This window comes from Talpa europaea (genome assembly GCF_964194135.1).
Source record: "Talpa europaea genome assembly, chromosome: 4".
Taxonomy (NCBI): Eukaryota; Metazoa; Chordata; class Mammalia; order Eulipotyphla; family Talpidae; genus Talpa; species Talpa europaea.
In genome coordinates, this window is record NC_140070.1 from 115,861,514 (window position 1) to 115,879,862 (window position 18,349).

Sequence of the window (18,349 nt, forward strand, 5' to 3'; positions counted from 1 at the left end):
TGAAACTGACAGATGACTCCTGGAAGAACCAGAGGGGAACAGAGAAGCCCACCCAAGATGCCGGCAAGTCCCAACAACACAGTGTCCCAACGCATACGGCAAATTAGAAAACAGACAGTAGGGAGGAGAAGAACCACACGCAACCTAGCAACTCTCCAGAGAAAAAGCACACCACAAAAAGAAAGCCAGCCCCCAGATTGCAACGACAATAACTTGGAAGAATTTCTGAGCCTTCCAGAAAGAGAATTTAAAATTGCCGTGATTAAAAAACTGACAGAAGTCATAAAGGAAAACAATGATAAGGGAAAAATAATCAACGATCAGAAGAATGCAATTGAGTCCCTAGAGAGGGAAAACAATGGTCAGAAGAAAGAAATTGAGTCCCTAAAGAGGGAAGTAAAAGAAATGCAGGAGATCAAAGAATTAATGGAAGAACTAAAGAATTCTGGGAAAAGCAATGAAAGCAGAATAGATGAAATGGAAGAACGAATAAGTAATCTTGAAGACACAGAAATAAAAAGAACCAAAACAGAAAAGGAAAGAGAAGTACGAAGGAAAAAGAACGAAGAAAGACTTCGGGAACTATCTGACTCCATGAGGAAAGGAAATATAAGAGTTATAGGAATACCAGAAGGAGAGGAGAGAGATGTAGGAACAGAGAAAATATTCAAAGAGATAATTGAAGAGAACTTCCCAAATGTGAAGAAGGAGCTGAAAATTGATATACAAGAAGCAAGAAGAACACCAAACTTCCACGACGAAAGGAAAAATACAGCAAGACACATAATAGTAAAGCTCCCAAGAATCCAGGACAAGGAAAAAATAATGAAGCTGGCAAGAGGGAAGAAACAGATAACATTCAAAGGAAAACCAATCAGGCTGACATCAGACTTCTCCGAAGAAACACTACGGGCAAGGAGAGAGTGGAGGGACATAGTCAACAGACTCCAAGAAAACAGATGCCAACCAAGAATACTCTATCCCGCAAAGCTCTCCTTCCTCTTTGAAGAAAGAATATGGACCTTCCCAGACAAACAGAAACTCCGGAATTTCATTGCAACTAAACCCCCACTCCAAAAAATACTACAAGGAGTCCTAAAGCCAGAACCTCAGAGCGACGAATAACAATGAAAGAAGGCCAAAAAAAAAAAAAAAAAAAAAAAAAGTTATTAAAAGAATAAATAAAATCAAAGGAAAGACAAACACAATGGCAAATACAGATGTTAACATATCAATATTAACTCTAAATGTAAATGGACTAAACTCTTCAATAAAAAGACACAGAGTTGCAGCCTGGATTAAGAAACAAAACCCAACCTTTTGCTGTCTCCAGGAAACACATTTAGCTACAAAAGATAAAAATAGGCTCAAAGTTAAAGGATGGAAAACAATCCTACAAGCAAATGGACCAAAAAAGAAAGCAGGAACAGCTATACTTATATCAGATAAAACAGATTTCAAACTCAAAAAGATAAAAAGAGACCCCAATGGTCACTACATTATGATCAAGGGGACAATACTTCAAGAAGAAATAACACTCATTAACATATACTCACCAAACGAAGGAGCACCAAAATATATCAGACAACTGTTGTCCTCTCTGAAAACAGACATCAGAGAAAACACATACGTAGTGGGAGACTTCAACACACCACTATCAACAATGGATAGATCAACAAGACAAAAAATAAGTAAAGAAACCAAAGCTCTAAATAAAGACCTAGAGCAATTGGGCTTAACAGACATCTATAGAACACTAAACCCCAAAAAAACGGAGTACACATTTTTCTCAAGCGCACACGGATCATTCTCCAGGATCGATCACATACTGGGGCACAAGACAAACATCAACAGATACACCAAGATTGAAATCATATCAACCATCTTTTCTGACCATGAAGGCATCAAACTAGAAATAAACCATAAAAAGAAGGCAAGGAACTTTCCTACCTCATGGAGATTAAAAACCACACTACTGGAAGACCATTGGACTAATGAGGAGATCAAAGAAGAAATTAAAAAATTTTTTGAATTGAACGACAAGGAGGACACCAATATCCTAAATGTATGGGATGCAGCAAAAGCAGTAATAAGAGGAAAATATATAGCAATAGAAGCTCACATCAAGAAACAAGAAAGAACGCAAAGAAACAACCTAATCTCGAAGCTCAAAGATCTAGAAAAAGAACAACAAAAAAACCCCAAAACCAGTAGAAGAAAAGAAATAATAAAAACCAAAGCAGAAATAAATGAAATTGAAACTAAAAAAACAATCCAAAAGATCAATGAAACCAAGAGCTGGTTCTTTGAAAAAATCAATAAAATAGACAAACCCCTAGCCAGGCTCACAAAGGAAAAAAGGGAGAAAGCACAAATAAACAGGATCATCAATGAAAGAGGAGAAATCACAACGGACACAGCAGAAATCAAAAGAATAATCAGTAACTACTATGAACAGTTATATGGAAACAAGTTTAACAATCTAGAGGAGATGGACAAATTCCTACAACTCTACAATCACCCAAAGCTAGATAAAGAAGAAATAGAACACCTAAACAGACCAATTACAATTAGCGAAATTGAAATGGTAATCAAAAACCTCCCCAAAAACAAAAGCCCAGGACCTGATGGATTTACAAATGAATTCTACCAAACATTCAGAGACGAATTAGTGCCTATCCTTCACAAACTCTTCCAAAAAATTGAGAAGGAAGGGACAATACCAAACACGTTCTATGAAGCCAACATTACACTAATACCAAAACCGAACAAGGACAACACAAAAAAGGAAAACTACAGGCCAATCTCCCTAATGAACACTGATGCAAAAATCCTCAATAAAATTTTAGCTATCAGAATCCAACAATGTATCCATAAGATAATTCACCACGACCAAGTTGGATTCATTCCAGGGGCACAAGGATGGTTTAACATCCGAAAATCAATCAACGTTATCCAACACATCAACAAAAAGAAATATAAAAACCATATGATAATATCAATAGATGCTGAGAAAGCTTTCGACAAAGTGCAACACCCATTCATGATAAAAGCCCTTGAAATTCTTGGGATACAAGGAACATACCTCAACATCATAAAGGCCATCTATGACAAGCCAACAGCCAGTATCATTCTCAATGGTGAAAAGCTGAAAGCAATTCCATTAAGATCTGGAACAAGACAAGGATGTCCACTCTCACCATTGCTTTTCAATATAATACTGGAAGTCCTAGCCAGGGCAATAAGACAAGAGAAAGACATCCAAGGAATCCAAATAGGAAAAGAAGAAGTCAAACTATCACTATTTGCAGACGATATGATATTATACATAGAGAACCCCAAAAACTCCACAGAAAAGCTAATTCAACTCATCAATCAGTTCAGTAAAGTGGCAGGATACAAAATCAACACGCAAAAGTCAGTAGCCTTCCTATACACAAACAATAAATCTGAAGAAGAAGAAATCAAAAAGACCATCCCTTTTGTTATTGAAACAAAAAAAATCAAATATTTGGGAATAAATCTAACAAAAGAGGTAAAGGACCTATACAAAGAAAACTATAAAACACTGTTAAAAGAAATAGAAGAAGACACAAAGAAATGGAGAGACATCCCCTGCTCATGGATTGGAAGAATAAACATTATTAAAATGGCCATCCTTCCAAAAGCAATATACAGATTCAATGCTATTCCAATCAAAATTTCAATGTCATTCTTCAAAGAAATAGAACAATTATTGATGAAATTCATATGGAATCACAAAAAACCCCGAATAGCCAAAGCTCTCCTGAAAAAAAAAGAAGGGAATGGCGGCATCACACTCCCAGACTTCAAACTATACTACAAAGCCATAATCATCAAAACCGCATGGTATTGGAACAAGAACAGACATACAGACCAATGGAATCGAATAGAAAATCCAGAAATAAACCCACAGGTTTATGGTCAACTAATCTTTGACAAAGGAGCAAAGACTATGCATTGGAGCAAAGAAAGTTTGTTCAATAAATGGTGCTGGGAAAACTGGGTCGCTACATGCAAAAGAATGAAGCTTGACCACCACCTCACACCATACACAAAAATCAACTCAAAATGGATTAAAGAACTAGACATAAGACCTGAAACCATAAAATATATAGAAGGAAATATAGGCGAAACACTACGTGATTTGCACATCAAAGACATCTTTACAGACACATCACCCAAAGCAGTGATAGTGAAGGCAAAGATAAACAGCTGGGACTATATCAAATTAAAGAGCTTTTGCACAGCAAAAGAGACAATAACAAAAACAAAGAGAAACCCCACCAACTGGGAGAACATTTTTGCACCCAACACTAATGATAAAGGACTGATCACAAAAATCTGCAAAGAGCTGATGAGTCTCAACAACAACAAAGAAAATAATCCAGTCAAAAAATGGGCAGAAGAGCTTAAAAGAAACTTCTCTGAAGAGGAAATGCAAATGGCCAACAGGCATATGAAAAAATGTTCAACATCACTTGTCATCAGGGAAATGCAAATCAAAACTACCATGAGATACCATCTTACACCAGTGAGAATGGCACATATTAAAAAAACTAGCAACAACAAATGTTGGCGAGGGTGTGGAGAAAAAGGAACTCTTCTGCACTGTTGGTGGGAGTGCAAACTGGTCCAACCACTGTGGAAAGCTGTGTGGAGATTTCTGGACCTACTAAACATAGAGCTTCCATATGACCCAGCAATTCCACTCCTAGGTATTTACCCAAAGGACACAGAAACATCAATTCCAAAGAACACCTGCACCCCTATGTTTATAGCAGCACTGTTTACAATAGCTAAGCTTTGGAAACAACCCAAATGCCCAAAAATAGATGACTGGATCAAGAAGATGTGGTACATATATACCATGGAATATTACTCAGCATTCAAAAAAGATAAACACATGCAATTTGCTGCAACATGGATGGCGCTGGAAGGGATCATGCTCAGCGAAATAAGCCAAAAAGAAAAAGAAAAATACCGGATGGTCTCACTCATAGCAGGAATCTAGAAAACTTAAATAAGGGACCAGGAAAATGAATAACTATAAGAAAGTGAAAATCAAAATCAACAAAAAACTATGAACCAGAGACACTTTTAGGGGGGCGGGGGCGGGAGGGGAGGGATTGGGGTCAGAATGGGGGGCTGCAATTGTATGGGGAATATAACAATAAAATTTATAAAAAAAAAAAAGCCATTTGCTTACATAAACACATGAGTTAATATATTTAAATTATAGATTCTGGCTCAGTGAATAACAATTATTAGAAAATTTGAACAAAAGTAAAACTGAGCAATATCATGTCAGTTCTACTAATATGTCACTTTGTAACATATTCTGTTTTTCAAGAATTGACCTAATGTATAATTATTAAAAACTAATTCTTACATAGTATTATGGATAAAATAATATGCATATTTACCTGTCCTTTAGCAAAGCCACAGAGAAGTCTTGAGCAATCATTGTTGATACTCAGGGCAGAGATGGCTCCATACTGACCTCCAACACTCGTGTTACTCAGACAGAGTCGCAAAGCTTGATTCTGATCTAAGGAAAGTGATTTTGTAAAGTCAAGGGAAAGAAATGAATAAATATCTTATTGTATAGGCCTCTTTTAATACTTGGGAGGTGGAAAGAAACAGATAAGAAGCTATTTCATTTTAAAATATATGTATCAAGCAACTACTAGCTCCTAAGCATTGAATTTGACATAAAGAATAAAGAAAAATTAAAGTCTATGAGGAAACAACAAAACATGCTAATGATAAGTAAAAAAAGAAAAAGATCCATAGGAAATCTATATCTCCTTGAAAAAACAACTATCATTCATCTTATCCAAGAATTGTATTTCTTAGAATTTTCAGGATGCAAGGGTACAGAAAACACCATATTTTAAAGAAGCTTTAAAATTTCAAAAGTCAAGGGCCTCCCCTGGTGGCGCAGCAGTTGAGCGATGGGTTGCGAGGCTGCCCGCAGCCTCTGCAGCGCCAGTTTGATCCCTGGCCACCAGTGAGGGTCCCACAAAAAAATAAAAAATAAAAAAAAAAATTTCAAAAGTCAAAATTTGTTAATTTTGTGTATTAGGAATGTACATTTATATTACCCTTAAAGAAATGGCTTAGCAGGCAAATTAACAGTGCAAATAAAATTCAAAGTAAACATCTAAACTACTTAAAAAACTTACTTTGAAGTAGCAACATTTGATATGCTAACATCAAATAATTCAAATCTCCACAAGATTAAGTTAAGAGCAAGGTTCTTGCCTTAATCACCTGTTTCTCCAGGAGGTACTCAAATATTTATTAAACTTATCACCTAATAGTTTAAAAGGTTTATCTTAGACAATGATTACTTTATATAGAGTTCACTACTGTATCCATTTGAAAACGGTGAAATAAAAAATGTAGATATTAAGAAGGCATGCCTATAAAATTTAACTATTTAGAAAAAATAAAAATCATACACAATTTGCAGTTCTCTCAATGCCCCCAGAGCTTGTTTTTGCCACCCTTAACTATCTACACGCTAGTTTTGGAAGGATCGTGCATCTTGCTTATACTATTAAACTAGGACTGCTCCAGAGGGTAGAGATCATGAATAAATTAACACTCCCAGAATAGCCTGCTGCCTTACACTCAGAAGGCATCTGACAATTATTCTGAATGGCTTCCACATTTGCAAATCTTCCTTCTACAAGGGTAAGTCATCAGAAAAAACCTTAAGACATTCATCCTCAGGTCTAGGGAATAATAACAGGTATATCATTTTGCCCATCCAAAGTGAATATTGTAAGAATATTTTTCTGTGTTTATAACCTGGTTCAAAAAATAATCCCTACCACCCCAAGAAGGACCCCTGAAATAATTAATGGCTATACTGTATCCAGCACATAGAAAATACTGAAAGTTTTCAGCAGTCATTTTAGATTTTTAGCCTTCTATGGCAACCGTTCAAAAAGGAATAAAGTCCATAAACACATAAGACCTGGTGTATTTAAAAAGGTTATCATCTTTAGTCATATCTAGAATTAAATTGAACTTTTTCCCCAAATATATCCAGATTGGTCTCCTCCATGCTTTTTCTTCCCTCCTCCATTTTAGTACAAATTATTATCATTTCTTTTATTCTATTTTCTTGGCTATAAATATGGGCCTATAATTTACTTTGTTTTACTGAAACTGCCTTCCTAAAATATGTTTTCCATGATTCTGATTCTCATTTTGTCAGGGCTGTATTATACAGTTGGTGGACTATCCATATACCTTATTTTGCCAACTGTCAAAACACAACGATTGGGCAACCAAACAGTGCTTGCTCCACATAAATAACTACTTCAGGTCAAGCATGCAGGCAACATGTAGGCAACAAATACAAAGAAATTCTACTTCAGTCTCACAAAGAAGCAATGAGCATCAGGCTGCCTTGTCAACCAGGCACACTGTAGTTTAAATAGTAGCCCACTGGGATCCTTTGCAAACCTTGCTAGGAGATCCAACTCTACAGAGTTCTGATCTACACATACTTAAAGATACTACCGCTTTCTGATTTAACAAAGCTAAATAATTTTCATTCTTATAACTCAGGAAAATCAAATTTGAAAAACTGAGGAGTACAAGGAAAAAAACAGGAAATAATGCTACCATTAAGAAAAAGGAAATAAGAGGGAAGAAAGAGGACATTTGTTGGGAGCCTGCTTCCCTAAATGGAGCAGGAGCTTTTGGAGAATTCCTGTTTACCCTACATATGGAGTTCTAGGCCGTTAGTTCTGCAAACAGAACTTCTTCCCAGAATTGACTCCTGTTCTCTGAGGACTTATGGCTTGTGGGCATGTTTCCCTACTAACCAGAAAAGCTTGTTTTCAGCAGTAACTTACTAATCTGTATAAGCAAAAACACAATTGCGTGATATTCTCTTGTTCCTTTGTTCATATCTTTAATAAAAGCTTGGGCTGGGAGAATGAAAGGCAGAGCTGCTCTCCATGGCACTCTCCCCAGCCTCCCCGCCATTGCAAATTCACTTAAACTCCAAGTCTTCATTAATGGCAAAGAACTTCATCCATCAGCTGTCCTGTCTACAGCAGACATTATCTAATGTCTAGATTAAAAACCAAATATATATAACTTTGCTTTACTGATAGTGGGTCTTTCCTGAAATATGTATACAGAGCTTTGTTAATGAAACATTCTCAACTTTTTTCTTGATTTTTTACAATATATTCACTATCTTTATAATGTCCCCTTTATAAGTTAGCATGGCTATGAGATGATGCACAGTGTATAAAATATATTTTAACTCCAGAAAGAGATCTACCTATTATTACTGCTGACTTTAACATTCTATATTTATTGATTGCATTGATTTTATTATATATTAACAAACCTGTTGTTATATAATTTAAACTGAATTAGGAAAAGGTAGATTTTTGTAGAAAGAAGAAAGTGAAGTCTTACTGGAAAGGGTTATTTGTTAACATCACTAAACATTCTGCAGTCCAGATAATTTTAAATGATTGTAGGGAAAGATAAAATGGCAAAATAAAAAATAAATTCTTTTTATTGGCAAAAATAAAAAATAAATTCTCAACCAAATATTTAAATTCTGTAGTTATATGAAAAGAGCAAAAGGACCTGGACAAAAGCAAGGAAGGTGAAACTCAGAGCTCTCTCTAAGTTCTACATCTCCAGGGGACTCTAGATCTCATTCATTTAAAGAAAAAATTCTATTCTTGCTCTACTCTCTGAAGTCTTTGTCTGTGACTGGGGAAAAAAAAATTAATAGCACATCCAATTTCATTTACCAAGTAACATAAAATCACATTCGGTTGGCACGGTCAATTTCAGTTTTAAAAAAATGGAAGGGATCTCTATGAAGCATATGACCAGGCAAGAAATATGACATGAGAAAATCATTTCTCTTATAAATTTCACAAAGTTGGCAGAGAGCTTAAAAAAAATGCCTATGAAAATTATGAAAACTATCAAATGATAGAAATGCAAGGCAGCATTATTAATGACAATAGCTTGTCAATTAATTCAGAGAACCTAAAGCCCAAATATCATAAAAGAACACATCTATTTAACACTGCAATATCTTTCAATGTACACTTTGCTTAAGGCAGATCTCCTCAGCATACTTTGGCCCTAAGGGCAAGTTTGAATTGCAAAGAAAAGTTACAAAAAATATATAAAGTCTGTAAGAGTAGAAAATCTAAATTTAAACAAAGAATTTCTGCTCTTTCTATATGCCAAAGCTAACCCAATCCTCTATTTTTTTCATCCCTAATTTGCTTTAGCCAGTTCCCATCTGACAACTGACAAAGAAGGAATTAACCTAGATCCCAGTGGAAATTAAAGTCAGAGTTCTACTTTTATTGCCTGTATTGACCATTCAACATTACTCTTTTCTTACCCTGTGTGCATATTACAAGGCCAAAGGAAAATGAATTGGGCACTTCTTGATTGATTTACAGGTGCCTAAGCTTTTACCTCTTTGCTTTTTAATTAAAAGTACAAATTTTACATAAGCCAATATGAATAACAGTTTATGACACAGAAGATGCAACAGACTTCCACTGGCAGAACAAACTCAAAGAAAAGGCTTTGGACTATATCAAAAGACTAAAGGGAAAAGAACTATTTATATACTTTCTGTTAAAATAAGACACTGAAGATAAGCATATATTTATAATTTTTAACATTTCTCTGCTTTAATCAAGCTTTCAATTAACTGTTTTTCTTCAATAAGCATCTCACAAAAATCAGACTGTAATTGACCATATTCAATTTTAACATTAAAAAGGTCAAAAGAAAGAGTCACTCATGCAAACCAAAATTACTATACCTTTTCCTTTGAATCCATGGGGGAAAAAAGGTCAAAAGAGAGAGAAAAATCAAGAAATCAGTTCAAAAGTTCAGGAAAAAGACAGGTAAAATTTTAAGAGTATAAGTGACAAACTTTAGTTATCAGTGTGAAAGATACTACTTGTGATTATTTATATTGCTAGCATTTATGATTATATTCAAGTATTGGTTATGGGAAAAGAGAAAATATATAATATTCAGATTACAGCACAGTAAGTAAATCCAAGCCCATTATGTTTGATAGAAACTTAAAAATAATTTCAAAAAGATTATCTACTGACATACATGAAATGGAAAACTAAGGGCCTGGGAAAGAGACGTCTTTCTAAGATTTGAATTTCTGAGATCCTATATATTGAAAGAATGAAGACATGCTATAAATACTACATTCCTATAATTCCTTAAGAACAGGCAATATACATGAACCTTTAAGAAGCTTATAATGATAATTATTTTAATGATTCAGGCCTCTTTTCCAAAGAGAATCTAATGGTACAAACAAGTACAGCTCTTCCTGTTGCACTTTTTCTAATTGACAAAGATGTTTAAAAGAGATCGGATTTAGGGGCCTCCCCAGTGGCGTAGTGGGTTGAGGTGGCACAGCGGATTTAGTGCTGCACTGTGAAGCTGTCCACAGCCTCTGCAGCGCGGGTTTGATTCCCAGCCCGCCAGAGAGAAACCCACATGGTGCGGTAGACCCCTCCTGTCTCGCCCACTGCTCCTGGCCAGTCCTGCTCCCCGCTCTGTCTCTGGTGAATTCTCTCACCCTCCCACGCCTCTGGCCTATACCCCAATTCTTATATAAATAAATAAATCTTTTTTAAAAAAAGGTTTATAGTTGTTTGTTGATTTTTACTTTATTATAATTAGTCTTTTTCCTGGTCCCTTATTTAGGTTTTCTAAATTCCTGCTATGAGTGAGACCATCGGTATTTTTCTTTTTCTTTCTGGCTTATTTCGCTGAGCATGATCCCTTCCAGCTCCATCCATGTTGCTGCAAATTGCATGTGTTTATCTTTTTTGATTGCTGGGAGTAGGATGAAAATAAGGGGGGTGGGAATTGTATGGGAACTAAAACCACGATGAAAATGCATACATTGTGCAAAAATGAAAAATGATGTAAAAAATATATAATATTTAAAAAATTAAATTAAAAAATAAAATTTAAAAAAAGGAAAAAAAAATAAAAGAGATCAGATTTAAGCCAAACTCCATCTAAACACTTCGTAGCATTACTCTGCCTTTTGTTTCTGGCTTTCAAGAAAATCTGAACCCATTTGTTAAAATTTATTGTGCAAATATCTGATAACTTACAAAAATGATGAGTAAACATATTAATGAGTAAAATTATAGTGAGCTATTAACTATATGATTAAATGCCCACAGTAAATGAACATAATGTAGCACATACAGATATCAAAATATAAAGCTATGCACTTGAACCTTTATACTATGTTATAAACTAAGATTATCTTAAGTTTAAAAAAAGTATAACCAGAACATATGGTTCCTTTAAAAAGAGTTCATACGTTCTTTTCCATGAAACTGTAATGAAAGATTACCATATACTCATATCTACAGGAAAGCTGCTGGGTCTAAAAAAATTAGGAAGCAGGCCCATAAAAATTAAGGAGACAGTATCAAATCACAATGTACTCTTCTTCGCCTCTGTTTTTAAGTCTTCATTTCAATTCATTGCAGCAAGCACTACATGGATTTGATTATAAGCAGGCACATACTTTTAAAACCTCATGCTAAGGAAGGGATGTCAAAGCACAAAGAGTTGAGGAAAAGTGAATACTGGTAAGTGAGAACAAAAAATCAACAAGCATTCTCCTGACAGTTATATGCATTATATTCTAACCTGATTCAGAGAAAAAGAGGAATTTGTCTCTTTTTACTCTTAGTACAGAAGAATTACACAATGGTGGAAATGCACTAATCTAGGATTCAGTGATTATGACTTGGCTCTGTGCATGCCATTTACCTCTGTGGTTCTCAATGACCTCATATATAAAATAAGGGAAGTGAACTAAAAGATCTTTAAAGATCTTTCCCAAAATTCTATCACTCTAATACCAATTATGCTCCCATCAGATACACGAAAACGCATTCTTATATTTGATAGGCGAACAACCTGGTAAAACTTCCTAGAAGGCAATTATTACATAAAATATATCAGAAATCTTTAAGATGTTCATAGCCTGACCCAAAGAATTCCTTTAGGAATTTGTCTCAAGGAAGTAATCATATGTACAAAAATGCAGTAACAAGGATGTTCACCACTATACTATTTATTCAGAAACTTACAGTAGGAAATGGTTAAGTAAATTATCATGAATCCATTTAAAAGAATACTACATAATCATGAAAAATGATATTACAGATACATTATCATATGGAAAGATTCTCATTGTAATGAAAAAGCAGGTTGCAAATTAACGTGATCCCATGGGGAGGTTATAGAAATACACACACACACACGCGCGCGCGCGTGTGCACAGGAAAAAAGATTAGAAGACTATGCAGAGATGCTGGGATCATTCCTGCATGGTAGAATTTGGTATCTTATATCTTCAATCTTTTGCTCATCTGAATTTTCCTACTATGAACACACATCAATTATGGAATAAGAATTCACTATTTAAAGACTCAAATGTGAAGTTCTCTCAAGAGAATTATACTTCTGTTTCCATTTTTCTTATCCCCAAACAATGAAATTATTAAATCAATAACTTTTGACAAAACTAAGTGTTAAAATCACATGATTAACAAAGTGCTTGACATAATGAAAAATGTACAAACAGAAGTCAACTTGTTCAAAATAAGGAAAAATAACCAGTTATTCACTTGTGTGGTATGGTATAGATGCAACATCCACAGAGATTAAATTGTTGTTCTGCTATTTAAGTATTCCTATATAATCATTATACAATGTCCTGAAGATTCCTTACTAAAACACATCAGGAATACCACTTAAATGATATACAAAAGACTTAAGATCTTAAAGAGAACACTAAAAATGATTTTTTTTAAAAATTATCTCAGAGGTTTTAAATAAAAAATCAGAACAAAATATTTTGTTCAAAGCACTGAATTCAAAGCAAAGAAAGATAAATGAAATTAGGGTAATTTAATTTCAGGTAATAAATAAAAGAAGATACTTAAGACTATGTTCCTAAGTTCTCTTCTTAACAAACCAAAAAATGTGATTCCAAGCTAAAAGTTTTTCAGCTTAGAAATGAAAAGTAATTTATTGCCCTTGAGAGTTACTGAAAATTATTGGGAAAGTCTAGGACTCTCTTTTCTTGAAGAAATATTTTAGATTATCTATTATTTGGATATGTTTCAGAATTAAAAATCACCCTCACTCCAAATGGAAGCCAATAAGATGACAAGCCAAGGACTCTTTCAGCTTTATATTCTTTTTGTCTAGGACAGCAGAGTCAAGAGGCACAATAACAAATAAATTTATAAAGAATAAAATAAATCTGAAATGAGCAACAAAATGAAGCTGAGTCAAGTAATTTGTAACCAAAAAAAAAATGACTATTATATTTCAAATTTTTGATTTTTCAAAAAAAATGAAGTTCACTATATAAACTATGATGAAAAAATTTTATAAGACACGAAAGAATGCTTAATATTTAAAATGAGTACTTAGAAAATTTACCAAATATTAAAGCCAATCCATGAGATGTACCCACTGCTATCAGACTGGATACTGCCTGAAAACAAAAGGGAAGATTACATTTTAAGAAATTATATCAAGGATTTTGAAACAATCACAGCTGACTTTGTTGATCTTCTTTCCTCTAGAAACCAGATGACATACCAACTATTATAAATAAGGAGAACTTCATCTAAGAGGCAAAACGGGAAATGAAAGTCAGGCCACTTTATTTCTGGGAATCCTTTAAATGTACTGGAAGGGTAACAATATCAAAATAGCATATGTTCAACATCACAGGCAAAACATGCCAATTAGTTTTCTCCAAAGCCATTTTTTAAAAATCCAGGGGTTCAGACAAAGAAAAAGGTACTTAATTCTACTCCACCAAGAGCCTCCTGTGAGGTACACAGAAAGGATGAGGAAGCTCTTCTGCAATTTACTCCTAAGAGCCAAAAGGCACCACTTCCTCACCAACTGACTGACTAATAAGCTACAATAATAATAATAATAATAATAACAACAACAACAACAATAAGCTACCGTAGGCAGCTAGAAACAGTCAAGAACTCTCTCTTTATAATCACCCCACAAATTTACTTTTTGGCAGGTTTAGCAATGAAGTTCAAAGCTATTAAATGTACTACTGATCACAGTTGATTTTACCAACTACTGTTTTCCACTCCCTATAACCAGAGGCCAAATCAACAAAGTGGCAAATTTACTTGGGCAAGGCAGTATCACATACAAATAAGTCTGGAAGAAGTTAATCATTATTCCATTATATGCTTCTTTAGATTTAACAATACAATGGGGAAAAAAAGAGAACATTCAACAGGGATAAATTTTAAACCTGATTACTGGCAGTAAATGATTTATTAGCTTATTATCACAATAATTTATGTAATAACTTTGAACATTATAAGTATATATCTTACCCAATCAAATAGAAAGCTTACCTTTAAAGGATTATTTAAAATATACTTACAATTGCTGTAGGCAAGCCAGCATCTACTTTGTCCTAAATGAAATTTTAAAAAAAGTACTTAAAAAGATATTCTCATTTTAAAATAGAAAATGACATAAGGATCTCTCTTTACATATACCTTGAACCAAATCAATTCAGAGGCAGAACCTCATTTTTGCCCCTAACTAAAAGTTGTATATTTTAACAATACAAAGAATATGAGAGCGGATTCATTTTATTTTACTAACTCCAACAGATGCATCAGTAAGGGTACTGATTATAAATGAAAACATAAAGGAAAAGAGAGAGGAAAGAGGTTCCATTTTCAATAAACTACAGTAAATCAACTTTAAGCACTATGGATCAAAATAGTAGAAAGACATAAATATTTTAGAAAAGAGAAACATATGTCAAAGATATTCTTCCTCTAAGTCAAAACTTCCTATCTAGCAGATTATACAATAACCTCTAAATAAAATCCAAGCAGGGTATATTCAGTCAGCTCTTAAGCGCAAGAAAATCAAAATTAAATGCTGATTCCAGCTCCTTACTAGCAAGTGAATATCTTAGGAAAGTCACCCGAAACTGTTGGGTATTAATCTTCTCAGAGAAATACCAAGTACTGCCCTATCGACCTCTTGAGTTTTATGAGATTGAAATTAAATGTCAAGTACCATATAAATGTAAGGGTAACTATTTGATGCTTCTATAGCTGTAAATAACAACAATGATTAACAGAGTAGTGGTAAAAGCACTCATATGCATATAGCATATCATTTAATTCTCAAACTGGCAGGGATAAATAGGACAGGTAGTATTCTGCTTTCCAGATTAAGAAAGCAAAAGTTTCAAAGAGTTTAGCTGACTTGCCCAAGATTACTAGGGAAGTATTTCCAGGCTCTTTATGTGTCTTTTGTATTTCTTTTCTATGTCTCTTCCTGTTAACGTGGTCAGTTATAATCTCTCAGAAGCCAGAATGTATTTTATCCAACTTTAAAGAGCTTCCTGTGAACTAATTTAAGAAACAGACTCTAGTACATGGGATTCTGAGGAAGAACAATCACTGAGATGGCCATGTACAATGTTCTAGACAGCAGGACACACCCAACTCTGTGTGGGTATATGTGTGGATAGCATGCCTAACATAATGTTCTACAATATTAAGAAGCTTACAACAAATATTTGATTTAAATGACTGATTTAAAGATAGGAAAAAAGAATGAAACAGCAGATTAAGAATGAAGCTATATTCAAAATGGAACCTGAACAATGAAATACAAAATCAGCTAACTTTAAAAGCCAAAAAACCACAAATGTGGGACTCGTTTGAGAGAATACAGAATCTTAGTAATGGTGTTGCAACACCTTTGGGCAGTGGTTTTCAAAAGCCAGTGTATATCAGAATCATCTGAGATATCTGCAAAGGGCAGATCCCTGTGCTATGCATGCTACGCTTGATAGGGATTCCAACTCAGTAGGTCTAGGGAGGCGCTCAGGTTATCTGCATTTTAATAAGCTGCCCAGGAGATTCTTACACATTGGACATATTTTGCAGAAACACAGTTCCTAAGTATCTCTACTATCTTAGTTTATCATCAAAATGATATATATTCATAAAAATGAATTTGAATAATTTAAAATACAGTCACATGTCATTTCACCATGAAGAAGATTCCAAAAGTTTCATCCTCTTAAGCATTCTCCATGTTTGGACTACAAAGCTGTGAAGATGAAGGTCCTAGGCAGCCCTAAAAACATCACTATCCATGTGGCAGAAGGCATTATTGAAAACTATTCAGGAGAGAAACCCAAAAATAAAAATATCTTTACATGTTAATAAACCATCACAGAAAAGCATACAACTTAAATTGAGCTGGTAATCCAAAATTAGGGAGGCATGGGATGAAGACTGTCACAGGAAAAGTAGTTTTCATTTTAACATACCAAAGGAGCTCAGCCATAGCAATGAAATAAGAATAGAATGCAAACACTCTGGGATTTATTAGAACTTTCCCCTCCTCTTCAAGAGGGAGGAGAAACCCTTTTAAATAACAGATTTATCTAATCATTGTTCAGTGTCTGAGTTTTAGTTCAGTCTCCATTATTCAAAATATTTTTAAAACTGCACAGGTGGGTCAAATGACTGTTCTGGTTCATCTTGATTTTGAAAGGAATGAATTTCATCACCTACATAAGGATTAAATTCAGAAAACGTCATGGAAATGTAATCCTCAACAGGTGGTTCCTATTCTAGCAAATATGAGTTACTCTCCACCTAAAAGAGGAAGGACAATTGCCCAGGTTACTTCTGTTGCTTGACTATCTCTCTATTTAATTTGACTTCACGATATATGAGCTGGGTCAGGGTATATCAATTGCCACAGAGAGCACTTTTTTTGTTATCTGCAATAAAAGCCTTCTTTAATAAACCTGAAAACTGCAATGTGGTTCTAGTATCCAATACCACTTTTGGATTAATCTCTAACTCTCCTGAAAAATTGAAACTTTTACTTCTTGTTCAAATTGAATATATGAAATACCAAATAAGCTCCATGAAAAGAACTTTTAAAATTACATCAAAGTTCCTGGGGTATGAAACTGCATTATCATCATCATCACCATTATTATCATCATTATTATTTACAGGATCTATACATTGAATTCAGAAATTTAAAGCTGAAAAACCACATAAAACTATGGGCTTTGAAATCAAAGGATAAGTTTGATAAAACACACTAAAATCAATGTCAATTGTCTTGATGGACTATTAAATATTTTTGCATTAACCCAGTGTCCTTAATCATTTTTAAAAAAGACCAGAGATATTCTGTTCCAGCTATTATACACTGGCCACATTCCCCAGTATCACCTCCATTTCACAGCTAGCCTTGGAGCTAGACACTCTTATTTTGAGTAATTGCTCTGCTATCTCCTAACCCAATGATGTAAGACAAGTTAATATCACCTTTCTGAGTCTGTCTGCTCATTTGTAAAATAGGATATGGCTTTCCCTACTTTCAAAGCTGTAAGAGTAAATGAAGTAAAGTACATGAAAAGACTTTTGTAAATTATGTTAAACACTCACTCAGTTGTAAAAAATCCTGATCAATCATTTCTCCATACAAAAGACTAAAAAAACAAGCACTCTACCTTAACCAAATACTTAAGATGGCCACTAAACTGAAAAAGGAATTTGAAGAAAAGGCATATAGTGTTTCTTTTAGGCTTGCTGCCATAGTTCATTTAGGCACACCCGAGACTCTGAGCAGACCTTTATTTCATGGCTGCACTAATTTCTATGTCAAGATGTGTAGCCATGTCTTATGAGTCAAAAATAATCACACAAAAATCATGAAAGCCAGATTCTATTTTTCTTGAGCCTCAGGCCAAGAGAAGTGCTGTGCTTTGTTTTATGCTCATTCCTACTTCATTATGCCATTGTAGGTTATAAAACTGGGGAGAGAACAAAATACTTACAGCTGCAGACACTATCTGAGCAGAAATTCCCTTCAAAAGGGAATGTCGCATAACTGACCCATGGAGTGAAAAAGAATCAGGTAATTTCTTTTTCCTAAAAGCAAAAAAGAAAGAAATGTTTAAGAACAGACAAAAATTGAAAAAATGGTCACAAAACTTTGAAAAAAACAAAACAATAAGGAAAGCAGAGAACAACACTATTTGTAATTTGTGAGCTGTTTTGCAAAGCTGCAGTCTAACAATTTCACATTAAGTTGAATCTCAGAAAAACACAAGCAGAAAAATGAATAAAGCCATGATCCCTTTTTCACTGATCCAAACTGTACCTTGCCTACCTACAGTAATATAGCA

The 18,349-nt window shown here is 34.3% G+C and overlaps 1 protein-coding gene across 3 annotated transcripts in view; it reads right to left on the reverse strand.

Annotated features, from left to right (window-relative positions):
• Positions 1–18,349, reverse strand: part of VPS8 (VPS8 subunit of CORVET complex) — a gene marked incomplete at its 3' end in the record, with an annotated part of 188,721 nt that overhangs the window by 158,976 nt on the left and 11,396 nt on the right. For 2 of the 3 annotated variants that reach the window (XM_084231489.1, XM_084231487.1), the window contains exons 4-7: positions 17,999–18,092; positions 14,543–14,575; positions 13,558–13,612; positions 5,448–5,572 (exon numbers count right to left, since the gene is read on the reverse strand). In XM_084231489.1, coding sequence (XP_084087615.1) covers positions 5,448–5,572; positions 13,558–13,612; positions 14,543–14,575; positions 17,999–18,092 — 307 coding nt within the window. The remainder of the gene's footprint in view (positions 1–5,447; positions 5,573–13,557; positions 13,613–14,542; positions 14,576–17,998; positions 18,093–18,349) is intronic. The other variant, XM_084231488.1, reaches the window with a different exon arrangement.